The sequence below is a fragment of the Manacus vitellinus genome, unplaced genomic scaffold (assembly GCF_001715985.3).
Source record: "Manacus vitellinus isolate BGI_N305 unplaced genomic scaffold, ASM171598v3 scaffold_13_pilon, whole genome shotgun sequence".
Taxonomy (NCBI): Eukaryota; Metazoa; Chordata; class Aves; order Passeriformes; family Pipridae; genus Manacus; species Manacus vitellinus.
Genome location: NW_021938999.1, coordinates 4015540 through 4041546, shown reverse-complemented (window position 1 = coordinate 4041546; position 26007 = coordinate 4015540). Strand labels below are relative to the sequence as shown.

The following is a 26007-nucleotide window of genomic DNA, read 5'->3' as shown; positions in this document are numbered from 1 at the left end:
TGCATCCTGCTAGGCTCAGCTGGATACATGGAGATATGGAGATGTGTTTCCCCAAAGACAGTCTTTTGCAAGGAGACCAATAAGATACTGTGGCCATATCTTCTCCTGAGCAACATGTGCTTGAAAGGATAAATTAAGAAAGGAATGCCATCAGATGTTTCTGCTTTTGGCATATGTTTATTGTAAAGTTAGTAGAAAAAAAACGGTCCTTCTTCAGACATCATAAATAAAAGATAAAAAATGCATTAATGGTGCAAAAATCCCACTTTTCCAATGCTCATTCCATAAAGGGAAGCCTTGAGAGGTATCAGAACATGGTTTGTTTTTTTTTTTAAGAGCCACTTTTGAAGTGCTGGAAGGTTGCCATCAGCTGCAAAGCATATGAGGTAGATGGGATGTGTACAGTACTCTTTCTAATTCCTCTGGGAACTGAGAGCTGAATTTACACTCCAGCCTGGAGGTGAGGCTTTGGTACTGGAGCAGGAACTCTACAAGAAAGAAGTGAGAAAGCTAACCATGTTTTCCTGAGAAATCCTGCATGTATGAACTCTTTTGAGAGAGTTTGATGGCAATGCTGCTCACCACAAATTGTTAATCAGAGATGATAAAATGGCACAGCTTTGTTTGTCACTGCTGGGGAGCTGCTGGGTCTCGGGTGAAGAAGTGTATCTGTATAAGCAGAGAGAGGGACTGGGACCTGTTCTGTGGTCTAGGCACTAATAACATGGGGGGAAACCAGATCATGCAAAGTCCTTTGAAAAATCGAGCATCTTCCCACATTTCTGTCTGTTTATGTCTGTGTCTTCCACATGATCATTTTATTCTCAATACATTAATTCATATATGAATAATTTAGTTGTGTAAAACACACCTTAAATGTCAATAAACATAAAATATTGCTGAATTGTTAAAATATGATTTCTAGAATATTATTGTTTTTAACAAGTTTTCTATATCCCCACCTTCAAAAAATACTCTGTGCTTGTCTACTTAAACATGTTGCCATAGAGGAAGTAAGTTAATTTTATTTATTTCAACAAGAACCAAAGATTAAACAAAAAAAAAAAATCTTAGTTTTAATCTGAAAATACTCCCATGTTATTGTGTTCCCACCCTCCCCCACTGGAGTAACTGTCTACTATTTTGCAACTTTTCTGGTTTTGTCTCTCTGCTCCATGAGCAGGGTGCTTCAGTTCCAGTTTCTGTGTCATGGGGCCCTCCTGGGGACCTTACCATGCTGCAAGTGCACTCAGCCATCAGCAGAAGGGAATAAATATGCACCGCCTAAGTGCTTTATTACTAAAAAAATATTTTAAAAGCTATATGTTTCATTTGCTCAAGAGTTCAAGTTAGAACTTACTAAGTAACTATTTACTAGCCCATTATCCCTGCTTGCTGCAGGGTGGTGAAGGAAGAGAGGTCAGATGTAGAGGGTAGCAGACAGCTACGTGTAAATCAACTGCTTTTAACACTCTCCTAACTTTTTCTCCTCAGAGTCCACCAAAAGGTCATCTCCTACAATATAAGTTTAGTTTTTAAACTATCACAGATTGTTGCAGTAGGAGTTACTATAGTGCACAGAGCAAAAAAATACACTTGAAGAGTTACCCAACTTCAATGCAAAAGTCGTACAAAAGGAGCATTAACAGATATTGCTGATAGCTGTACTCATTTGTCATTGCATAGTTGTTCACATCACCTGTTTAAATTACCAAAAACTTAGTGGTATTCTTACCCCATCTCACACAGCCTTCTCAATACTGCCTTAAGTTTTTGTGTTTCCATCTCAATGAGAGAGCCGGACAGGACAGGAATACTGTGTGTTATTTTTGCACAGAATGTAACAAAACAACGGCTTCTTGATTTGCACCTTCAGGCTCTAATATAAAATAGGAATATATTATTTGAGTGCTAATCTACAGGATATTATTCTGTAAGGAGCAAAGTATTGCTCAGTGGAGGCTGCAAGTTATGGTATATTTAATGTATAGTTGTCTCAGGGCTGCCACTGTGATTCAGTATTTCTGTTGTGTTCAATATTACTTGCGATCAAATTGGAACCTAAAAGGACTAGATAAAACCTCTATGCTATGGTACACGTCTTAATTTGTGACAATAATTGGAGCTGGGGGACTATGTGAGCTCAAAATGAAGCATTTGTATGCATGCAAGATTGAAGCCTAATTGAAGAGTTTCGCTCGCTATGTGGAAATTTCACATCTAATGGATTAAGTGTCAGATTGGTTGGAAGATCAGCGTTCACATAGAAAACTCACAATATATTCCCTCCTTGCAGCGAAAACTTAGACCCTTTTAGGCATATCAGTTCAATATTTTATCTTATAGCAGAAAGAAGGGCAATGGCAGTGACACTAATGCAGCTTTCTAAGTCTCTTGGTACTAGTCCCTTAAAACCCCTTTACCCAGACTCATAAATTAATGACACTTGGTACTCTCACTTGTGCAAGTGTGCTGATTTTCTAAGAACCAGTCTCTACATCCATAAACAGCACTAGCAGCAATGTAAGAGAAACAAGCAGCTGCTTTTAAAGTAAACAAAGATGTTGGTATTAATTTCTTCCTAAGGAGATTGAAGCTGAATCCCTTTCTGCTGCTACCAAAGGACATAATTTACCCAATTTACAGTGTAATTCTCTTTTCATGAGAGCTAAATCCTGACCACTGCTTGTTGGTCTGGGATTCTTGGGCCAAGCCAGCAATTTACAGATGTAGCAAAGGTTACGTAAGTAATTTGTGCCGGCAGCTCAATACGGTACTTCTTGAACAGATTCATCTTTGACCAGGGGAAAGAGACTGAGGAAAGTAGAGGTCTGTTTTCTTGTTATGATCCAGGAGCACACATGACAGGAAGAAAGGAAGGAAGTGGCTTTTGTATTGACAGCTCCCCACCTTTGTCAAAGGTGCTTTTGCTGCCAACATTTTGTCCTTGAAAGGGCTGTCCCCCTCCTGACCCTAGAGTGAGCTTGCTGTGTCAGATCCTGCAGCATACTGACCCTCCTTCCCTCTTGCTTTCATCTTTTATACCATATCAAAACCACACCAAGAGCACTACTTGGAACTCTGCAGCAATGCTGTCTAAATGATGACTCTTGACCTACTGACACGTGATATTTTTTTTTTCCATGTATCAGTGTTGATTACCTAATTTCCCATTATTTTTCCCTCATAAATTCTGAAAGTTATTAGTAACCCCGCTGTTTCATACTCATGTAGCCATTTTGTGTCTTCAGTGTACGGCACATGATATCCTCTAACACTGTGCTCTCCCTCTAAACCATCCTTGTTTTTTCTTTCCATTAGTCCATTTGAAAATTCGAAATTTTGTTATTCTTGTCTGCTTTGGCTGTGGCATATCAATTTCCTGCTCCTGGCCTTCAGTGCTTGTGAGGTAGAGAGCTTAAAAAATAAAGATGCAGATTTTAAAACTGTAATGTATATTTTTACACATGTCAAAAGATTGAGATGCATGAAGAAGATTTTCCTTTTGCAAGACCTTTTATTGTCAGTGATGATAAAATTACTAGACTGGCGGTTGCACTTAACACTGATTATGGAGTGAGATAATAAATACTACAAGTGATTTCAATTCAGTAGGTGGAGGGATAACAAGCTCTTGTGACTGAAAGCTGAAATTAGGTAAATTCAGATTAAAAGTAAATTGCTAACAATGTCAATAATTAGCCAGAGAAAGCCCTTGGAGAGCTGTGTTCTCCTCAGTGGAATCCTAAGCCGCCTCCTCTCCATCCATGCTCCTCCGAGCTTCCCTTCTGTGCTTTGCAGGTGGTCAGGGATGATGAGCACCCTAATTTAGCATGGCCTGAAACCTATGCTGCTCTCCTCAAATGTACACACAATGTATAGAGGACCTTCAAAAGCACAATTGTACTAATGAGACTAAGAGTGCTGTCGGGAGATTAAAACCCCACTGTTTAAGCAGGCTCCACTACAAGTTTTGAAAACAACATTTGGGCCATGTAATCAATGCCTTCATTAAAGACATTTTTAGCAAATAAATTTTTATGAAATAAAATCCTTACTTCTATATTTATTTACTCTTGAAAATTTACTTTTAAGCCATCTGCCCTACAGGTTCACCAAGCCTGACAAAGCCCTCACTCCTCGATGTTTACCTCCATTTGCCTGTTTGCATTGGCTGACAAATGGTTTTTTCCATCTGTTTTCAAATGATAAGCATTGTTAGTGCTAAGCCTTCCACCTTTCTGTCCCAGTGGGGTAGTGGCTTTCCAATTACCCTCTCCTGCTGTTGTAAACTGATAAAGTTACCACACAGCAGTCCCATGTTGGATTGCCATGAGGGAGCTGGTTACCTGCCCTAGAAAAATACTTTAATTAGTGGCTTTTGAGGTCTAAGTAATTGCCTTCATTTTGCACATCTAGGAAAAAGATGTCTGTCTCCCTACTGTTTTTCTTGACATTAAAATGAGATGATTTATTGGTTTTGATGGTAATTCATTAAAAATAACTGAGCTATTGTTGTCCATTACTGTCACCTTTGATTAGTTTAAATGTGGGTATGACCATATTCTTCCTACATAATTTATCTCCTACAAAAAAATTGCATCTCTGAATGTCAAAGGAAATATTCAGACAAAGATTCAGGATTGGCAGAAGAATAAATTTTGTAAGGAATATAAAACTTTCTTTCTACCTCAAGTAGCAGAGGTATGGCCAACAGAGTTTTATACACCCTTTGAAACACATTTGCCAATGGCTACCCTCACAGCAAGGAAATCAGATTAAAGAAATGACGGGACAAATCCCACACTAAATTAATTATTGTTGGGTGCATAAAGTTCTTGTGAAATTTCTTTACTTCATCCTTGCCCTTCCAGCTGGTATGGAGCTGCAAAACAGGCTCATAGTCTCGATATCAGATTTCAGAGAAAATAAAGCACTGAGCTACTTTTAACTGGCAAACAAACAAATAAAAAAAATCTAATACATGACTGATTATTTTCATTATGTAGACAGACAAACGATTTAAGGATTTACAGCCTTTCCAACTATTTTAGTCAGCATGAAATTCAGTCATTGCATGATCATTACAGGCCTCATCCAGCTTCACAGGAAGCCAAAGAAATGATGGCCAGACAGCACTTCAGAGGATTCACAAGAAATCCATGCAGGCATTTACTTTCAGATTAATACGCCTTGCAGAAAGTTGAATACAAGTGGCTGTATTCCACTGGATACAAGTATTGGACAACTGGGCAACATTATCAAAGCAGACCATCACTTAGTCCACAAATGAGAAAATTCCGTTTTCTAGACAGATGCCTATTTCTATTTCTGAAAAATCAAAGTTCTTAGACTTTTTATTTTTTAATTTTTTTTATTAAGAAAAGGCTTTTCTTTTTACATAGAAAAGATACAGAGGAAGGTAAGTTAATGCAGTAGAATTCATTACCTCATGTAAGAGCTATACAATTGAATATTAATGACAAAAGTTTCAGAAAACCTAAATATTATAAAAAGCCACCTCCAAAATAAGACTCTGACAGAGCAAGAGTGAAACACAAAAATGAACAACACTGAACAACTGTGGACCACAAGTGTGTAGAAAGACACAGCCAGTACAGCACAAGAGGCCTTGCGACAAAAGGATGTTCCTGCTACAGTATTATGCCTTCAACAGAAAAATTAGGTAAGTTTAATTCTTTAAGAAATCTTGGTATCTGGTGTATCCTGCAATTTATTATTTAATTTTCCAACTTTTCAGAGCTGGAAAGCCTTTTAATTTTTGCTTAAAAAGAAACTCCAATGAGAGCGTGTCAAATTCTTAAATTTCCTTGTTTTGTCATGTCTTCCAATGGCAATTTTTTCCCAAGGATTATGTGAAGAAAAATAAGACCATGCGAAATATTTAATTCAAAGCTGTGAACTGAACTGAGTACTCTTGCACTGCCATCTGTGACAGCCTTTACTGAAGCTTGCTCAAGTCTACAGAGCTCTGTCACAATACCTTCAAGGTACCTTCCTGTAAACTCAGGCAAATTCACCAGCACTCTGGTGATGGCAACGTTAGAAATACCATCAGGAAGTAAAATCATCTCAGAAATGGGTATTGTGTAGATTGGAAAAGTATATGGGGAAAATAATGAAAACAGACACTTGGATGGCAAGAGAAGACAAAGATTTATTTTTACTGACTTTCAACTGGTGTTAAGATTGCTTGAGAGACATCCAGTAAATGTGTAAGACCACCACAGATGTGACTACATAGGCATATTCTGTCTATCTTGCTACCACGCCCTCTCATTATAAAGGCACTAACTATGAATAGTATGAAAACAAACAGATAAAATGCCGGAACAAAAAAGGATTGCTTGTATGGACCTCTATGTTTATGTTTGTATACATTCATGCTTTAAATGTACAATTTTAAAATTAATTTATGAGATCACCTTTATTTTGGCAGTACAACTGATAAAATGAAACATGCAGACCACACAGCTTGACAAAACTCAGTGCATAATTTTGTCAGAATGAAGCAGTTCTTTACCACCCCTTGTGAGCTGGGAATACATTCATATTACAAGGCAAAAAAACTCCCACCAAAACAGATAACATCTGGCTTCTGTTTAATTCATCTTCTTTTCCACATCTTCTCCAACATCTTTGGATAGTAAAATCTACATCTGACCACAGGCTAAATTGGATGGTTATATTTTAACAGTCTTCATAGTGCAGCAAGGCAAGACAGAGCTGCCTGTGTTCACTGTTCTATCTCCAGGCTGTCCATTTTCAAGTCGGGTGGTTTAAAGCTAATCACTTCTTCATAGGTAAGTTCTGTAAAGGTGGGGGGTAAGGGAGACAGAAGAATTAGGTGAAATTCTCTTAAAAAACAAAAATTCCAGATAAAACAGTTCTATAGACTCATGTGACTTGCAGTTTGTATTTCCAGCCTTTTTAAGAGTCCAGATCCAAAAATAGACTGAATTCACTAGGAATCCTTCTCTTAACCTCAGATTGCAAATTAGACTCACAAATACTGTTATTGTACAACATGACTGTCCCCTTCAACTAATTACTAAAACACACAGGCCCTGAAATGGAAACATCAATTATGCTGTCAGATGACCTGCCAAAATGATGTAATAAAAGACAAAGTATAATGGAAAATGGAATCTTTAAAAGCACTCAGAGGTTTTCAAATACCCACTTTTAACTGTAGAGCATGTTCTTTATCATCTCTCAGTCAATTGCCTTCAACATAAATCATTTGCAATTCTGTGCTAATGCCTTACGATCTCTTGTTTTTTTGGGTGGGGAGTTATGTTTTACTGTAACTAATGTAATTTTAAGGTCCTCTGAAAAAAATTTTCTTTTGTCTTAGAAGCATGTAACAGTTCTATTTTCATCAAGAAGGGCTTCGCTAGAACATGGGTTCCCTACTGTTTTACTCTGATTTAGGAATAATCCTTTATCTTTTCATGCTGACAGTCATGTCGTGTTGTCTCTCTTGGACATTAATGGAATATGTCGTCAGTGGTTGCCTCTTCTGTAATTTCTCAAGTTTGATACCATATTTTAAGACCTTATCCTGTTCACATATAACATATAGCTAACAATGCATTACTTCAGGTTCTGTTTTCCAAACAGTAATGTTTAGATCATGTCAAACTCGTGCCTATTAATTTGTTTATTAAATAGCTCTGAGACAGCTGCTACACCTGCAAGTGTACCTACAACTCCTCTAAAAAGTAAGTAAAAAATCTTATGCTTATGCTCTGGTTGTGTTATGCTGTATCATGGTGCACAGTGACCCACACGCCACTTTCAGTGAAGGATTTCTCTGAAACAAATTATGTGTGCAGAACTGCAGAGGTGAGAGGACTTGTTAGGAGACTCTTTCAGTGACTGAGCTGTAGCTATTAAATAGCATATGGTAACAGCCAGATCCAGGGAGGAGCTAGAGCAGTCCTGAGTGAACTTGGAGGAAGCCAGTGTCATCACAAATTGGACACCTGGAACTGTATTAGAAATTATTCTCACTGGCTGTACATCGTATGCTTATAAAGCTCCTTACCTGCTTCTTGTGCCAGCTACTCAGCAGAGGTATGTGCAACTGGAGCAACAGCTAAGAGAATGTGTAGCATTCAACTGTGAATAGCATACTTTTGGCCTCTAAAATTTTGAAATACTTTCTAACCGATTAAACACTTTTGTAAGAAATCCATGAGCTTGGGCTGCAAACCTCAGCAGTGTGCAGTGTAGGCCAAGGAAGCACATAATGTGTAAGACAAAGTGTCTGAAATATCATTTTACCTTGGGATCTCTTGGGATCAAGTGCCACTGATTTTTAATTTGAACAGAAAAAAAGCCTTTTTCCCCCCCTTTATAAAGAAGAATTTGACCTGTAGTTCCAGCAAGGACAGTGATGTAGAAAATAATACATGATAAATGTACTGATAAATGATATGATACTGCTCTTCCTAGAGAATTCACCTTCACATTCTCATTTCAGTTTAGAAGGTGTTAAGCTAAGATCGTTGAAATTATTTCAGGAACAGAGTTTCATCACAAACAGAAATCAGCTTCATAATTCGGAAATTGTTAAAATTTCCAGTTTAAGACTCAGTCAACTGAAAAAGCAGAAGGAAAAAAGAAATAGTTCACTCTTAAGTCTAGCAGGCAATTGAACTCAGCTCTAAACAAACAAGATGTATGGGTGGTGCTGGAGGCTGCCAGGTTTTGCGGAAGAGAACATGTGTAAAGAGTGAGCAATGCCAGCCAATCCTCCTTGTTTGTACAGACACAGTAGACTTCTAGAAAAGCCTTTCCAGGGCTTGAGGAGGTTGATTTATTGTATAGAGAGCCACGACCCCACTATTACCTGTCTTTAAGATGTATTTGCTGTAGTCAGTCTGTTTGTCTCCCCTGCAATGCCCAGGATAAAACATAGCACAAGTGGAAGGGCAACAGTAAGACAAGGGAGACATCATAAACCTAACCACTATGCTAATACATTTTTACTGAACCTTACCAGACTAAAAGTTATAGAATATACAAATAGAAACAGAAGACATTTATTTTATAAAAGACATCTTAAGTCAAGGAAAGACCTTTATTGATAAACAGAAACTGTTAGTTTTCTACAACATTATTCTCAATTTAAAATCTCTAGTAAGGCATTTTTAGCATAATATGTCCCCATTAGACAGTGATGAAATTGGACTGTACTTTTCAGTGTACTTGCAACTGAACGTTTGGCCACCTTACTTCTGTGATACTGCAGTGCAACATGATCATGATGCAAGCATGGAATTAACTAATAAAAGATTGCTGCAGTATTTCTCAAAGAAAGGTTCTGGGGTGTGACTGCTAAGTACAATCATGAACTCTCATCTCAAACAGGAGCAATAGCATAGTTTAGTTATTAATCCTAATTTCTTAGCTACCTAAAGAATTATTAACAAAATACACATCCACGGGGAAAATACTACTTTCTGGTTCTGAAAGGGCTAGACCAGAATCCCAAACAGTGTCACTTGCCCTAGAACACTTACTTCAGCTGGGCATCTGATCTAGAAAACTAAAAGCAAAACAGAATGTGTGATTACCTGGTAATAGCATCAGCTTTTAGTTAAGTTGAAGACTGGTACAGGGAATCTAGTGAGGAGATGATAGAATGAGGGAAGAGAGCAAAGTCCGGAGAGGAAACACAAGCCTTTCCACCCCTCCACTCCCACAAGTACATACAGGGACCTGTTTGCCTGAGGCTTAGAAGTTCAAATTCCTCTGGTTAGAAATGGAGGAAAACTGCAATTTAAATAAGGTTTTGTTCTGCTGCATGTATTAACTGCTGTGTGCAATTCTGATACCTTTCCATTCATCTATGGTTCGCTCCTTATTCTCTATTGACTCGTCGTACAGCTCGGCCTCAGGTTCATCATCCGGATCGTGATACTGGACAAAGTATGGATGTGCAAGCGCTTCCGAGGCAGTAATTCTTTTATCACTGTCTAATATAAGCATCTTCTCAAGAAGATCTACAGCTAAGGGAAAAAGTGAAACACGGTTCAAAGCCAGAAGAGATAATTTAGAAATAAAAAAGAAGGCAACTGTCAACACACAGTATATCCTCACTCACCCTAAACACAGTTAACATTATTGGCAAACTCACAAAGTTCAGGCAAGATAACAAATAAGTTTTGAAGATTTTATACTGTGAGTACAATTTTCAGAGCTGAAGGAAGCTTCTGGTTTGCTTGTGGTATGCACAAAAGTTCATAATAGTCCCTTTGAGATCTGATTCACCTCTTCAGGCATCCAAGGACTTAATTCTAAAAAGATCTGTGTGTGCTTATAAGTTAAATACGTGCTTAAGTTTCCAGTGATCAGGATCAAGTTAAGTAACTTGTGAATAATAAAATGTCAATGTGAGATTACTTTTTTAATTAGCGGCACCAATGAAACAATCAGATGAAACCCCCAAAGCAACTTTACAGGACCCAGAATAAACAAAATATGTTTGAAGTTGACCGTTGAAGAATACTAGAAATGAGAGATATCTGTAAGGCTGAAATTATTTTTGTATGGAAATTTTATCCTAACTATTTAAAATATTATAAAAAAAATGTTAGCGCTTTCATAAACATTGGCATTAGTTTTTCCTTATCATATTAATACATAACATGCTGTTATGTACCTCAGGCAAATAAATCTCATTTTCTGTAAGAAAGTGTTCACAGCTACCTATATTTGTAAGAATAAAATTGGCATTAATACACAGATTGAATTAAGAAATTGTCCTGTGCAGGGCTAGGAGTTGGACTTGATGATCCTTGTGGGTTCCTTGCATCTCGGCATGTTCTGTGATTCTGTGAAAACACTTTAACTCACAGTACTTCCCTATAACGTGCACTTGATGGAACTGACCAGGTGCTGTAGGGAAATGACTCTGGTGACTCTTGGCCCTTTGCCATGCCACAAGAAAAGCTTCACAGAAACATCTCATTTGCACAGGCAGAACCAATTGGTTAGACATAAAAGCAATTGTGCAGGATCAGACCAAGGGTCTGCCTAGCCCAGTATCCTGTGTCCAACAATGGCTCATATATTCCTAGGAAATAATACTCAAAAGGATCATTCAAACAGCTATGCTTCCTGGTATGTTCTGCTTGCCAGCCATTTACAGCTCATGGCCTTCCTGAGCCAGAAGTGATGTCTCTAATCTGGATCCCATGACATTTTTATTTATTCCTGCTATTAGCTGGCTTTTGCTTTTCATCCATGGACCGTTTCCACAGGAGATTCCCATAACCTCCACCAGAAACAAAAGACACAGGCTTCATGAAGGGAAAACAGTCTCAGGATGAAAGGTTAAGCAATGCTCTTCTCACTGGTTTGATCACTACTATATGGGATCATATAGCAAAGGAAGGCTTTGTTCCTGTGTTAGTGAAAAATTTTATCTGTATTAGTCTGAATTTCTTACCTAATGGATTGGCACCACGAAATACTGCTTTCAAATCCTGTTGAGGCATATGTGGAAGAGATTCGATATATTTTCTTGCCTAGGAAAAAATCAATATACATACCACATGCAGAGAGGTTAAGTTTTGCTCAATAGTAACTACATTAAATCTAAAAAACTCAACATTATGTTTCTTATACATGGAAAACCTTTACATAAAACCATAATGTATGACTTTGTTTTAAGCAATCACTCCTGTATACTGCACAATAAGCAAGAGAGTTTTAAGCAGGTGTATTTTGGCTTAAGGGTTGTGTGTTAGCACTTTTGTTATCACCTGCGCTTACTGGTTTATTGCAAAATATCCTCTAGGAACATATGCATGTAATGTTCAATCAGAAATTGCAACTTAAATCATCTTCCAGTTACCTTCAGTAAAATGGTATCATTCAAACTGCAGCCTTTCCTCCTCTCCTTTTTTTCAACAGTAGCTTCACTAACCAAAGTCTATTCCCCTGGAATAGATTTTCAGATGTTTAACAGTTTGTCTTGTCACTGTGGCTGTGAAAGGTTCATCCAAACTCAGCCAGGAAAAGCCCACCTGCACGCCAGATCCGCATTCTGTACTGTACTATACTACAGTACAATACTGTATTATCACAGCTCACATAGGGTCAGCGTGGAGCCTGACATTAAGTAAGCTGCAAATTTCTAGGCTGAGGCAGACAGTGCAGCAAGAGAAAAGGTTGAATGCTGGTCCTAATGTTGGGATCAGACAGAACAGGGAATTCTGAAATTGAACAGTTAAAAAAAAAGCAAATGGCTATTTCCAAATCCATAAAAAAACCCAGCTGGTATTTGAACAAGCCTTAATCCTTTTAAAACATACTTGTGTTACACAGATGTCTCTCTCACTTAGCAAGCCTGTTAGAAGGACACTATCTGCAGAAGGCTAACTAAGCATCCTTGGCCTACTCAAGACAGCAATGGAAATAAAGTGGTTCATACTAAGCAGCTCCATGGCTTCAAGTGAGATAACAGAATTGTGGAGTTACCTTCTGGACTATTAAGAAGTGACTATAAAATACTGTGACATATCACCTGTACAATCCTACAACCACACTTGGGAAACAGATCCTGTTCCCTACACTGTTGTCTCTCAGCCATCATCTTTATTTCTGCAGCTATGACGAACTGATGTAAAGATATTTTAAATCATTACATAATAAAGCCTCTTTTCAAACTGTGTTCTTGTTTAAGAATGCAGATATATTTACTTTTTCTGCTTCTTGTAAGATGTAAGCATATTCTAACAAAACTCTAGACTGCCATTAGAGACATATTTCAGAGTCTTACTAAAGGAAGAAAGCGTTTATGCATTACATCCCCGACTCTTTAAAATGATACTAGTATTTTCCCTTTTTATTATGGGGGTTGACAGCAGCCAGGCTTTGTTAAAGGATGATTTCTTCTAAGCAGCTGTAGCCTGTCAGGCAGAGAAGGATGTTTAAACACTTAAAAGTCAAACAGAGGCTTTGCTGCACTCATTTTATGCCTCTAAGGTTCATAAAGGCAGCTAACACCTCCTAGAAGGCCAAGGTGTGCTGCTCTTATTAGAGCTAAGTGTTCCAGGACATTAGTTTACATATATATATATATACACATATATACATATATATATATATATATATATATATATGAACAGCAGGGCAAAAGAGAGCTATCACACATTCTCACATGAAAGCTATAAATTAGGGCAGAAACAAGGTAGATTTATCTTATGACAAATATCTGTGGATTTGTGGATTATTTGTTTCTCTATGGACATCAATCAATATCACTAATCCAAACATGACTGAACAAGATACAGTGAAAATTACCTCCAACCTTGCCCAGAAGTCCTTTGAAAACAACATAGACCTATCAAAGTATACTTACCAACCTGTCCCCTCTGCTTATATATTCACCACAGAAACCCAACCAACAGAATCCAGATGTTTAAATTACTCTGAAATACAAAATACCTCAGTAACTTGTGCTGAAACATCCCATGTGGCTGATTGTTCAGTTTCCAATTCTTTAATCCTCCACTTATAACTGAAAATAGGCTCGACATTTCAGCAAATCTCTGACCTTGCTGTTAGAGGAATGTTACGAATTGTTCATGGCTGCAAGCTGCATTAAGAAATATCTAAACAATAAGGCAAAACTACATGGTAAAGAAGAGCTACAATGAAGGAACCTCCTTGCAATTGGCAATTACCTCCAAGCAAGGTATGCAGCTCCTTTGACATTGCTCCTCTAACCAGGCAGCAGCAGCCCAGAGGTGACCTAGCAGCAGTCCCATTCATTAACCTGGTTTTTGTATTCTCCCTGTGCTTTAAAGTTATAATTAGTCCCAGCAAATAGTTTCAGGACTCCTGTAGCTCACTGAGGTATGCTCTGAAACACAACAAATTAAAAGACAAAAGCAGATACTATTTCCAGTAAGTAATTAAAGTGCTTAATCCCATGATCAAAAGTTCAGAATCTTACTAGTTGTGGGTAAATCACACATTTGTATACACTACTCTGAAAAACTGTAGTATCTTAATAACAATACACAAAGGCTACATAAGGACCTACAAGACTATAAAAGGACCTATGCTTAGGACAGCACAGTATGAGATTTGCTGTTTGATGCAGTCCCTGGCAAAAGGATGGATGCTTAGTTAGCCTCCTGCCCAGCCATTCCCAGGTGCTGGGTACCCAAAACCTCTGGGACTGTGCTTTGGCTGATGAAGTTTCATTATGCATGGACCTTCCAGAAATATAGCATTGTTCTGGCTCTCCTACTGCTCCTGCTTACTTAACCCACTAATGTACTCATTACTAAGGTCAAAGGAAACCCATCAATATACACACAAGGTGAAAAATAGCTATTAGTATTAGTCTGAAGCGTATACAGAAGAGGTGTAAGATAACAGCTGCAGCTAGGGAGGTATCTGCGTGCTCCTGTTTATCTGAACTTTTACACTGTGCTCATCACCTGCCTTTATCAATCAATACCACGTGTCACTCCTCAGCAGGATATCCATGGTTATTGCTTACAGGGAATCCTTCAAGTACAGCTTTAGCAAAGAAACAAAGTAGAAATCGTTCATTTACTAGATTACTATTCTAAAGAAGTCAAATGCAGATTTAAAAAGCATACTCTTAACTACGGATATTATCAGGGAAGTAGACCTCATGCAAGGATTCAGAGACGAATAAATATGATTTTCAAATCAGGGATCTAACTCATGCAGAACACACATTATTGGATTCTGATATCTCTGTTTAGAATCCTTACAACAATGGAAACTGAAAATTACAGACATCAGCTTTAATAACAACAATATAATGCTCTGAGATGAGCATAAGTTTGAATTTTTTTTATTATAAGAATAGCAACAAATTAAATGATCATCAGGACTATTTGCTTAACTCCTTTCAAAAACTGAGTACATGAGAACAAGTATTAAAATTAATCCAGCTGAGAGTCAAGGGATCTGGATACCTCCAAAAAGAACTTTTTTTTTTTAATGGTGGCATTCTAGCAGCAAAAAACAGACAATTTTAAGGTGTTTGCTCATTTCCAAATCAGAGTATCTGTGTAACACAGTCAGTGACATATGATGCCAATTAGGGAAAGAATGTCAGTTAACCAAATGAAGCTGTGAACTCACATGTTCTGATGATATCTTCTTCAGAAGTTCAGAACTGGGTGTGCCCACAACTTCCATTATTCTCTTTAGTTGATCGATATCTTCATTATTTCAGGGAAATAAACAACATATGGTCCCTCCGGGTTTAGACAATTAATGAGCTTCCATGTACATAACTAAGATGTCTAAAAGTATTCAGCAAGAAAATTCTACCACAGGCCATGGAAAGATACAAATTCATACCTGCTTAAGCCTAGTCCTGGAGTATCAAATTCTCTACTGTACCAGATTAATCTGTCAGGTACGTCAGCTGCATGAAAAATATTGCTTTTCTGTCCTAGTTCTCAATTTAATATTCTTAAGCTTAACCTTAATAGCACATTTGTGTTTCAGCAATCTGAGGGATTTCTGAAGATCAGTCTAGTATGATACAGCACGCAGGGCTAGATGACTAATCTTAAGACTGGCGAGTAAAAAGTTCTTATTTTGTAGCTTTAAAAATCTGTTTTATATTGTTATCAAGATTAAAACTTTGAAAATGTTCATTTCTCATTGTCATAGATGACCTGTAAAATATATTTTTATAGAGACTCAAGGTTATTTTACAGCTTTATTTAAATTGATGTAATCACAAAACTACAGACAATATTTTATAACAGCAAAAAAAGAAAAATCTGAGTTCTTGAAAACTAGATGTATTGATTTTTCCAAACACCATGTATCATGTAATCAAACAGTCTGGGGGACAGTCATCTCCATATGATGAACACCTGGAGAATGCCTGTGGTTACAATAGAGTCTAATGATGCTGAACACAATAGAAAGGTCAGCGGAGAGACTTGGTCTCAAGCTCTCTTAACAGTATTCCAGGCAATTCTAACGTCATGATGTTTTGCACCTGGCAATAGCTTAGTTTTAGCAGAAGTATTTGCTTTTTGAGGGGTTTTGGAGTTGCAAGAAATGCCAATATTTAGTACAGAAGAATGTGCCTTTGTTTCTCATATTAAAAGCTTTTCTCCTCTGATGCAGTTGTTTCCTCATTCCTTACTATGTGTTTTTCTTCAGCTTTCTTTTATTATTTTACTGCTCTCCTCAGCAACATCTCTTTTTTTTTTTCTCCTGCCAGCACAGGAAACGCCAGTGGAAATCCCTGATGCTCCATCAGGGACCACAGCACAGTGCTGCGGAAAAGAGAGGGTTTTGTTGCTCCTGTGACATTTCTGGAACTTTCTGGCTTTTTTTAATAATAGGACACAGTAGGCCAATTAATTTACTTATTATTTAAAAGTTAACTCATTTGCATTTTAGGAACTTCCAGCCTAAAAGCAGTTCTATTTTTAAAAATCGTATTAGCTGATGAAAAAATAGTGCCTTTACTCAGCTTCAGTTCTAGCATGTGTTATTTCAATAAGATCTACACATGGAAGATGTCTACTCTGTTGTAACTAGTTTATTATTTAAATACAGATACACAACAAAGAATAAATGTAACTTATTGTTGGAATATCTGTTACTGGTTTTTATCCTAGTAGTGAGTCTCATATTCAGTTGTCATATACACACTGAACTGAAAGATTAGCAAATTGTTAACTCTTTTACCAGTTTGTGACCTCAAAAACATTTCCATAGAAGCACTCAATTCCTTAGGAAAAAAAGGAAGAATTAGAGAGTATTTTTGTAGCTGCATTTTAAGTTTTATACTAAGGATACAATCATTTCCTGGAAATAGAGCCTTCCCTTTCAATAGCTCTGCCATGATACATCCGACCGACCATATGTCAACTGCCAAAAACAGAGAGAGAAATGTGTACAATGAATCAAAGTGACCCTTAAATACAGTTTCCTCTTGGTTTAAAACTATCACTCCATCCAGCTGTAGCAAAATGCAAGCCTTCACAATTTACCTGTTTGATTGTAGTGCATCCAATTTAACATAATTTCTGGAGCTCTGTACCATCTTGTTGCAACATATCCAGTCATTTCATCATCAGTTTGTCGAGCTAAACCAAAGTCTAAAATCTACAGAATAAAAATAAAATAATAATTTTTAAAAATCCCCTTTCACTTTTGTTACAGGCCCTGATTTTCCCCATTTCTCATTTCTGAGTTTACCATAGTCCCTCACTATCGGTGAAGTAAAACAGGACCACTCTGCAGATGAGCTCATCTGCTCTCCCTGCTGTATCCCTGTAGCCTAGGGGTCTGCATAAAGATGCTTCCACTACAATGAGCCTGGCCCTTTGTTCTCTAAGGTAAACTTTACATTTTCCATTGACATTCATTTGCTAAAAATAAGCACTGTTGCTATTAAAAATGAAACGCTATTATCAACTGGGAATATTTGTGTAAAATGCCAACAGCAAGTGCCAGTAGCCATTTCAAGATCACACAAGCTGATCACAAATCTGCAGAATTTCTGTTGTTTCCCTCTTATGTCTAAGCATTTACCCAAATCACACATCAACCCAATGCCACTAGGAAAGAAACATATATTCTGCATAAAAAGGTAGATTTAAATCATATATCATCTGTTTTTGGTAGAATTTGCACACCAAAGTAACAAAGGAGCTCTGTTTAGGTACAGATAGGCTTGATTGCAAAATGTTCCCCTCCATATGCTTTTCCTTGCTTAGTTTACATTGATGGGAAGTTATTTCAATTGATTTTTTTCTGTTCATTTTTGCTTTTTATTCTATTCTCTGATTAGTCTATGCCCCACTAATTATGGACCCTAGCTCTAAGAGAGTCTGCTGTGAAAGTGTACCATCTGAGCCTCAGTGCTGTTAAGTCAGTCATCTGAGCTAGCTAGCATCTCTTCACATAAAAATGTGAATAAGACCATTGAATATCTCCTGTGCTGAGATCCAGGATTATTTATTAAGCTGATGGCTAATCTTTTTCATTGGCAATAAGAAAATTTCAAGAGGTTCATTCAAAATTCCTGTTATAATCCAATTAAAAGATATGAAAAGCCTAAATAAAAATATTAAGATATAAATAAGACATTACCATCCTTATCTATAATATACTTTAAAAGCATAATGTATTTCTTAAATAGGGAAAGAAAAAAATATGAGGCAAACGAGGCACAAACAATGGCGTGAAGCTTAAACACTAATGCTCTTATATTTATAAGGGTTTTTGCAATACTTTTCCCTAACAGCTGATCCCTTCTATCAAGTATTGTAAAAACACATTTTCCTTCTTTCTGTTTCTAGTTCGTTTTTGTTCGTACTTGGAAATATCTACTAGTTTGTTCTATTAAAAATAATTTGAGGAAGTAAAGCTATATATATAAACAAAGCAGAGAGTGGTGTAACAAATGCTAGGCAGGGAGGTGCACAGATAGCACAATAATAGAAGAAAAAGCAGTAAAAATCTCCTTTACTTACAGTACAAAAATACAGCACACATTTTAGAGTGCACGATCAGAAACAGATGACCCATAAAATTTCACAGATGCTGAACATATATGCATGAAGACATTAAAGAGATAATAATGAAACTTGCTGAGCATCTGCAAGTGTCACTGAACCAAACAGGAACTACAGTTTCTCACCACAAATCCGGATCTGCAAGAACCTAACTGCACTACTCTTATTTGCTATTGTGATTTTTTGCTGATCTTGTAGTATTTGGAGTCTTTTCTTAAATCCCTCACAGCTGGAATAAAGTGATTACATCAGAGTATTAGAAACAGGGAGAAAGACATTTCTGGCTGTCATGGTGAAATGCTAAATTTCTCATTCTTAGGTTTAAAGGCTTAGAAAGCTACAAGACATCTTTTCCTTTTCCTGAGTCTCATGCTTATTATGCAATATTGTATCACATGGACACAATAAGAGATGTATTTATTTAGATGTGTATATGAAAAATAGCATCTGAGAAGCATGGATTACAGGGGTTTTTTTGGTTGGTTAGGGGTTTTTTTGGTTAGTTTTTTACTGCCTATAACTGGTAATACTGATATATTTTTTGCCATCATTATTTAATTTGGCTTATATGTTCTACAGATATAAAAATGAAAGTTTTTGTAAGGTTTCATCTAAACATGGCAGATGCAGATACATATCACAGGTCAGGCTTCCAAGATATACTCAGTTAAGTACTCACTCATGGGCCAAATTACTAGCTATTATTAGCTAATTATTACCCCCACCATCTGTGGGGTATATAGGGATGAACATTTTGCAAAGATTCTTACATTCATATTAAATTAGCATTTGGGAGAAAACACATGTTCATGGAAATGGTTTTTCTATGCCAGCGGAGGAACAGTAGCAAACAGTTGAAATTAATGGATTCAGAAATAAAAATGGTAGCTAATGTTTTCTCAGAAAACTGTCATCTTGAGAGCTTTTTTTACAACATTCTTCATTACAACAGCATGATACTTACCCTCAATTCACAGTCTTCATTTACGGCTAGGTTGCTGGGCTTCAGGTCCTGTGGCAGAACACAGTTAGTCAAGTACTATTTTAACCTTTTTAAGTATATTGTAACTATTTCTTAGTAACACACTTGATGCACAGAGGGACACGTTCCATTCATTTTTATTACACCAATGAGTGAACTCACCCGGTGGATGATTCCAGCTGAGTGAATATACTGTGAGACAAAAAAGAAAAAAAAAGGTAAGATTTGAATTTAGAGGTGAAGGGAGGTAGAAGTCACTTGTCTTATTCTTTTGTTTCTGAGACTGACTGTTTTATATACAGAAAATACTTACGTCACACCACATTTTCAGATCAGAGGTATGTCAAACTTCAAAACCTCCCTGTTTTGTCTTATCCAGAACTGGATATTTCAAGAAAGGTAACCATGAGTTACTAGATTCCACCACAAAAAAAGCACTTGCAGTGATTCTTCTGTTGAAAATTTCTTCCCAATCTGGAATTTGTTCCAGTCTTAGCTGGAACATGTTGATCAGCTAGTGTCTCAGTGAAGTCACAGTATGGGAAGGTGACTTAACATCATGTAAGAGACCAAAATACCTACCTAGGCCATAGCATTACTTCAGGTCCACTTTCAAAGCAGAGACTCAAAGCAGTATTTCCATGGCTATTTAGTGTTTCTGCTATTTTACATAAAACATTTAAAATCGAAGATTGAGAAAAGCTTATTCTGTCATCGCCTATCATTCCCTTGTCAGGATTAACAGCAAATTTATCTATCATATTACTTATCAACATCAGCAAGACCTTGAAAATGTTCTGTTTCATTCTCTAGAGGTGAATTCACCTTTTTTAGGAGCAGTGATTATATGCAAAATCTGTATAGCAACTGGGAAAACCCAAAGAAAACACAAGGGCATTCTCCGTGTTCCAGACCTAAGCACTGTTTATCAGAAGACAAGGCCACCTCTCAGTGCTCCTCACAAGAGCTGCGGGCGGCTCAATGAAGATGAAACCAAACTACTGCTTGTGACAGAAGGGGCCGTGCCCCTGCTCTGCTGAGACGACCACAAGAGCTCCTCTCGGTGCCACCAAGCAGTGCTCTACCAGCCAGCTCAGAAGCCTGGAAAACTGCAGCTCCACACTGACACTGATTGCTCATTCGGCTTCCGCAGGATGCAAAGCCTGTGCTCCACACTGCTGAACACACCTACCACCACCAGCAAGCCCAAAGCATACTCAGGTGTGTGAATACAAGTTGCAGTGACTCCAGCATAGATGTGAGGAGATATACATGATATACATGATCAAATGTTCTCCAACTGGAATTTCAATTCCAGAAGAGACAAGCCACTTCCCTTCGAAACAGAGCCAGAAATGCACCTGAGTGCATTTCTGAAATTAATATTTACTTAGAGTACAATTCTTACTATGATTTAGCTCTGACACAAAAGATAGACTTATAAACAAAACCTCAAGCTGGATAATTAATGCCAGAATCCATCTTCATAATTAAGCTATTAACTCATGTAAATGAGACAAAATAATTAAGGTCTCAGTTTTGCAATTTTTATTCACTAAAATCTGCACTTAAATTGACAAAACTTGCATGCATGAATAAGAACTACTGTCTCAGGCACAAGGTGACTTGATGAAAATCAGGTAATAAGTATATTTCAGAACCAGTATTTACCATGGCTTGCTTTCAAACATACAGTTATTTTCCGTGTCTAAAATATCAATTACTGTTCAGATAGCTACTAAAGCGGCTGACTCCTCTCTTTTCTGTTTGCTTATACCCGGGAAAATCTATACTGGTCTGAGAAAAAACTTAGCATCCAGTAAAGGGAAACATTACCTACTTCTTCACCTGTTTATAGACACTTAGATGTTTAACATCAGCAAAATTATACATATTTTGATTCTTTTGGAAGCAAATCATGATGCATTTTCATTGCCAGTCACCTGTGTTATCTAACTGTATAAATTTAAACTGGTACAATTAAAGGAAAACAATGACTTTACGGGCAGAGTAAATCCCAAGCGATTTTGTGCAACACTGTACATGGCTGGGATAAATTTCTACTTCCAGACATTTCCCAAAGGACCCAACTGACCTGGTTAGCTCTTCATCTATGTGGCACTCTCTACAAAAATCAGGACTGTGGTTTTTCAAACTGGCTTATGTCTTTCAAAGGAAAAATATGAGTTACTTGCCATATTGTTCTTCATCCATTTCACATTTTTCAGAATTTTTGAGACACTATATAGCAAGTGATTGTCCTGCAATAGTAACTTAAATAGAACTAATCTAAACATTCAAGAGTATTCACATGTATTATGCATATAAACATTGGCAGGCTTGGGGGTCTATTTCTGGTTAGAAAAATTATCTGATAGTTTCTCAAATGATTGCTGCTACCTGTGCAGTCCTAAGACATGAAAAAAAAGTCTTTATGTACTGTCATTGCAATGAAACAGTCATTACTACAACATTTAGATTGTGGACTCTAAAACTCTTGCACTCAGCCGGTACCTTAAGACCTCGAAGTAACTGATAGATGAGAAACTGTATATGATCATCTGTTAACTTCTGGCACTTCACAATGTTATTCAGGTCAGCACCCATTAAATTTGTCACAAGATACCTGTGAAAATAAATCAGGGAGAAGAAAACAAAGAAACACACCTCATTTAAGAATGGCAGAATGTAAATCCTTCTAGAAGAAACACATATAAAGAGTATCTACATATGCTCATGTAGGTTCTTTTTCTGTCTAATAACACAGTTTATATCCTTTAAATCAACTATGAGCTTTAATAATGCAATCACTGCTATGAGATTTGGTATAATGAAAAAGAAAAATCCTTACAGTATATTAAAAGCTTTTATCTCTGTTTTCTCCATGACACAATACACCAGTGATGCAATGTATTTTTTGATGAAGAAGAAGCCTCATTTAAGACCAAAATGGGAGCATTACTAGACCTGCAAAGCCTTGGAATATCTGATGATGGAGGATGGAAATTAACATTAGATTGGTTGAAGTAAAAGTGTTTGGTGTAACTTCCCTCCCTGTTCCCACTGGAAGTTTTATTTTTTGACAAATTTTGCAGAAATGTTGATTTTTTCAAAAAACAGCACTGGGACAAAAGTATGCATCTGTCATATCCAGTTCCTATTAATGTAATTTTCCCCAGAGTCAAAGGGGTTTGGCCACTAATTTCCATGGAGACAAAACCAGATTAATTACTATTTCTTCTGCTAAATTGTTAACCTAAGAGCTTTTACATTACGTAAACCAAGAGGAACTCAGCATAAATTGTGTCTTTGAGTAGGACTAAAATATATCTAATCCTAGGTTAGTCAGGACTCTAGCCTGAATTTACCTTGTCTCAGTTAAGCAACAGAATACTTTCCTGCATTCCTGAACTATCCTGTCTATCTGTGAAAAGATAATCTACAGCTAACACACAACTGAACTGAAAAAGTTTTAAGCTTTCTGGAACTTATGCAGCATTAAACCACTCACCATATACTTATAATCTTATTAATTATCATTTAAAATGTACAAAAATGAGGTCCATCTTCCTGCAACCTCTTTTGTGGAAAAGTTGCAAAAAGGTTTTTACAAAGTCAACTCTGCTGCAAGTCTATTAGAATAGAAATGTATGTACTTCCTTTTTAAAACCAGAGTGGTATGTACTTACTTCGTAACTAGTCAGAATGATTTTAAAGTTTTACTTACACTTCGTTAAAATTTTCTATTGATGTTGCAGGTGTAAAAACATCTAGCAATCCTATAACCTGAAAGATGAAGGAAGTGACATTTTATTTTTAGAAATCTGCAAAGCAGTATATAATTAGTATTGACAGCACTCAGCATTTTTGAGATGAAACTTACAAAAATATGACATATGTTCTTCCTGAAAACTGGCACAATATTATAGGTCTATAGGTCTATACAGGTATCACCTCAGCTATATCCATGATCAACAGAAAATTATATTAATTACAAAAAATAATTACTACAAGATTTTAGACAAACAAAAATTAAGGCAGGAAAAGTAATGTCTCCATACAGAAAAGCTGACACATGTCTTATACAATTGTTATACTTAAGATTATGCACAATTTCATGGGTTTTCTTGTTCTGTTCTTGTTTAACTTTTATAGCATCCTTTCTCCAAGATACTTTTCAATCCACCATATTTTATTCAGGCTTCAGGTCATCAAATTACCTTTAAGCAGGTGGATACCACACTGAAATCAACTGTTTACCACATAAACTTAGAACAGTACTCAGTTACGTGGGGCCTAAAGAGTGTCTGACAGAATCCAAAACCAGAAAAAGCAGGGTTTTTTCCCCCTGAACTTATGGTTCAAGATGTTTCAACAGTATACTTTTCAAGAGAATACTTTTATTACTTTAGTTGGGGAAAAGTAGGACCACTTGTTTTCGATTTCATTAACCTCATCTTCAAGATTTAATTAGATATTTTTAAAATAAAAATGCAGCCTGTTACTGAAAGCCTCTAAAGTCCAGATGGTTGGGTCCAGGTATCTTGGGTAGCTAGACAGTTGCATATACTTTTCAAAAAAGATTGAACCTAACTGAAATTAAGCCTATTTTGCAAACTTTAAGGGAAAGAACTCACTGTCCACTTACATTCTCATGCTTCATGTGCTTAAGCAACCGAAGCTCTCGGTAGGTCCTCCGTGCATGGATAAGTGACTGAAAAGGCCTTGAAAGCTTTTTCACTGCCACCTTCTGTCTTGTTTTGGTATCATAAGCTGAACTGGAAGAGGAAAAGAAAAAGTCCATGTTGATGGCATGTTCTACTTCAAAGCTCTCAGGTAATACAATGAAGAAACCTGTACTCTCCTGGGGGCTCTTTCACCTTCTACTCAGGGACTACACCCAAGGAGCCAGTCAGCAGTAACTCTGAGTATTCAAACACAGTTTCCTTGTTTTCCATCTAGGAAATTACTAATGCTTACAGTACTGTTCAGAACTTATCCCTGCATAACCCTTCCCAATATGGCAGAAAAAATAACCAGAAAATTAGCTCCACTAGTGCAGCTCCAGCCTCCAGCTCCAATGCAAGGCTCATAGGGAATACGGAGATTCGAACTCTGAAGTTTGTTTTTACTGAACAAACTGAAATCTTCATTAATTAGAGGAACACTGCCATTGTGTCTAGGAATATTAATTACCTACACGACCATTAGCTTGCTAGACGATAATGCCCTAAAACTGGTATTAAATTAGGATGTTGACATAGCCAAGGCCATACCATTTCCTTGGGAAAGGCTGGCAACAAGTGAAAAATGGGCACGTCTTACACTTCAGCCTACAGATCCTGCTGACACACAGCATATGTGTCTAATGTCACATAGATGGAGGTGCCCTGCTGAAAAGGACACTAAATATACAAGTCACAATTTGCAAACAAGGGAGACCCACTGGTTTTTGTGCATTAGAGAGACACGACAAGCACAACAAGCCACAAATAAATGATGTCTGATCTGTAGCACAGAAATAAAAATGATCTCTGCATGTATTATTTCATGACACTACACAGTACAATTATAAAAAGGTTCAATTTTTTACCTCCTCTTAGGAAGAAAAAAAAAATTCTTTCAGCTGTTACTCTTATCTATTAAGTTAAAATTGTGTTTAATTAAAATACATTGAAATTCTCTGTCTGAAGTGTGGATAACACTATCTATGCTTACTAGAGAGCAGTAACAAGCCAAGAACCTTTACACACATTAATCTTATAGAACTTTTTTGGAGTTATAAACACAAAAATTAGACAACATGAAAAATGCAGGGAGTAGCACGACAACAGTCAGCAGTCACACCAAATGCTATTAGCTCCTTCTGCACAGTGTTTTAGACATTCCTGCAAATTGTTGTAGGAGATATCTGCTAGAGACAAAAAACATTGATTGTGCCTGGAGTAGCTCCCAATCTAATACACTGAGCCTATAATCAGCTCCAAGCAGGTGAACTCCTACACATATTTGGTGCTATGGTCAAGTCCTGAAGAGTCAAGTGAAGAGCAAAGCCTCATTATCTACAGGGCAAGGTGGTATTTCTAATGAGAAGCAACAAAGGATACAAGCAACAAACAGTCAGGAAGATCAATGTGGCATCCAAAAGGTGATTATGATACAGTTACCCTAGAATTCACCCAACCAGGTGAAGGTCAATCCAGAATTTCATAAAAACCACAGTAAAAGTAAGTAGATTTAATTAACAAGTTTCTTGCATGCACCATGGAAGGAGAGAGTCACTCATGAGATAAATGAAACAGATAAGTAGATTACATAGCTAGTTCCTTGCAAGCATCACAGAAGCTGATCTTCAGGGAAGTTTTAAAGGTGTAAAGTGTTGTGGTTTTGCTGAGCACCTCAGGAAGGGCATTCCCTGAGCAGCAGAAAGAATGCATAGGAAGA

The 26007-nt window shown here is 37.1% G+C and overlaps 1 protein-coding gene across 1 annotated transcript; it reads right to left on the bottom strand.

Annotated features, from left to right (window-relative positions):
- Positions 1-5398: 5398 nt before the first annotated feature.
- MAPK11 (mitogen-activated protein kinase 11) lies at positions 5399-24436 on the bottom strand. Its single transcript, XM_018067992.1, has 11 exons — positions 24212-24436; positions 23291-23349; positions 22078-22189; positions 19726-19755; positions 19546-19593; positions 17052-17166; positions 16858-16929; positions 15169-15248; positions 11483-11561; positions 9867-10040; positions 5399-6831 (listed from the first exon to the last, which is right to left on the bottom strand). The coding sequence occupies exons 1-11, from the start codon at positions 24365-24367 to the stop codon at positions 6758-6760; spliced, it is 999 nt and encodes a 332-aa protein (XP_017923481.1). The 5' UTR covers positions 24368-24436; the 3' UTR covers positions 5399-6757.
- Positions 24437-26007: the final 1571 nt, after the last annotated feature.

Excerpts from the sequence above, each read along its gene's own strand:
- MAPK11 (XM_018067992.1), bottom strand. The coding sequence starts at position 24,367 with ATGGACTTTTTCTTTTCCTCTTCCAGTTCAGCTTATGATACCAAAACA. Across the intron at positions 19,756-22,077 it reads AGTTACTTCGAGGTCTTAAG|TATATTCACTCAGCTGGAAT; the intron begins GTACCGGCTGAG and ends TTTGTCTCACAG. Across the intron at positions 19,594-19,725 it reads CAGCTGGAATCATCCACCGG|GACCTGAAGCCCAGCAACCT; the intron begins GTGAGTTCACTC and ends GTTCTGCCACAG.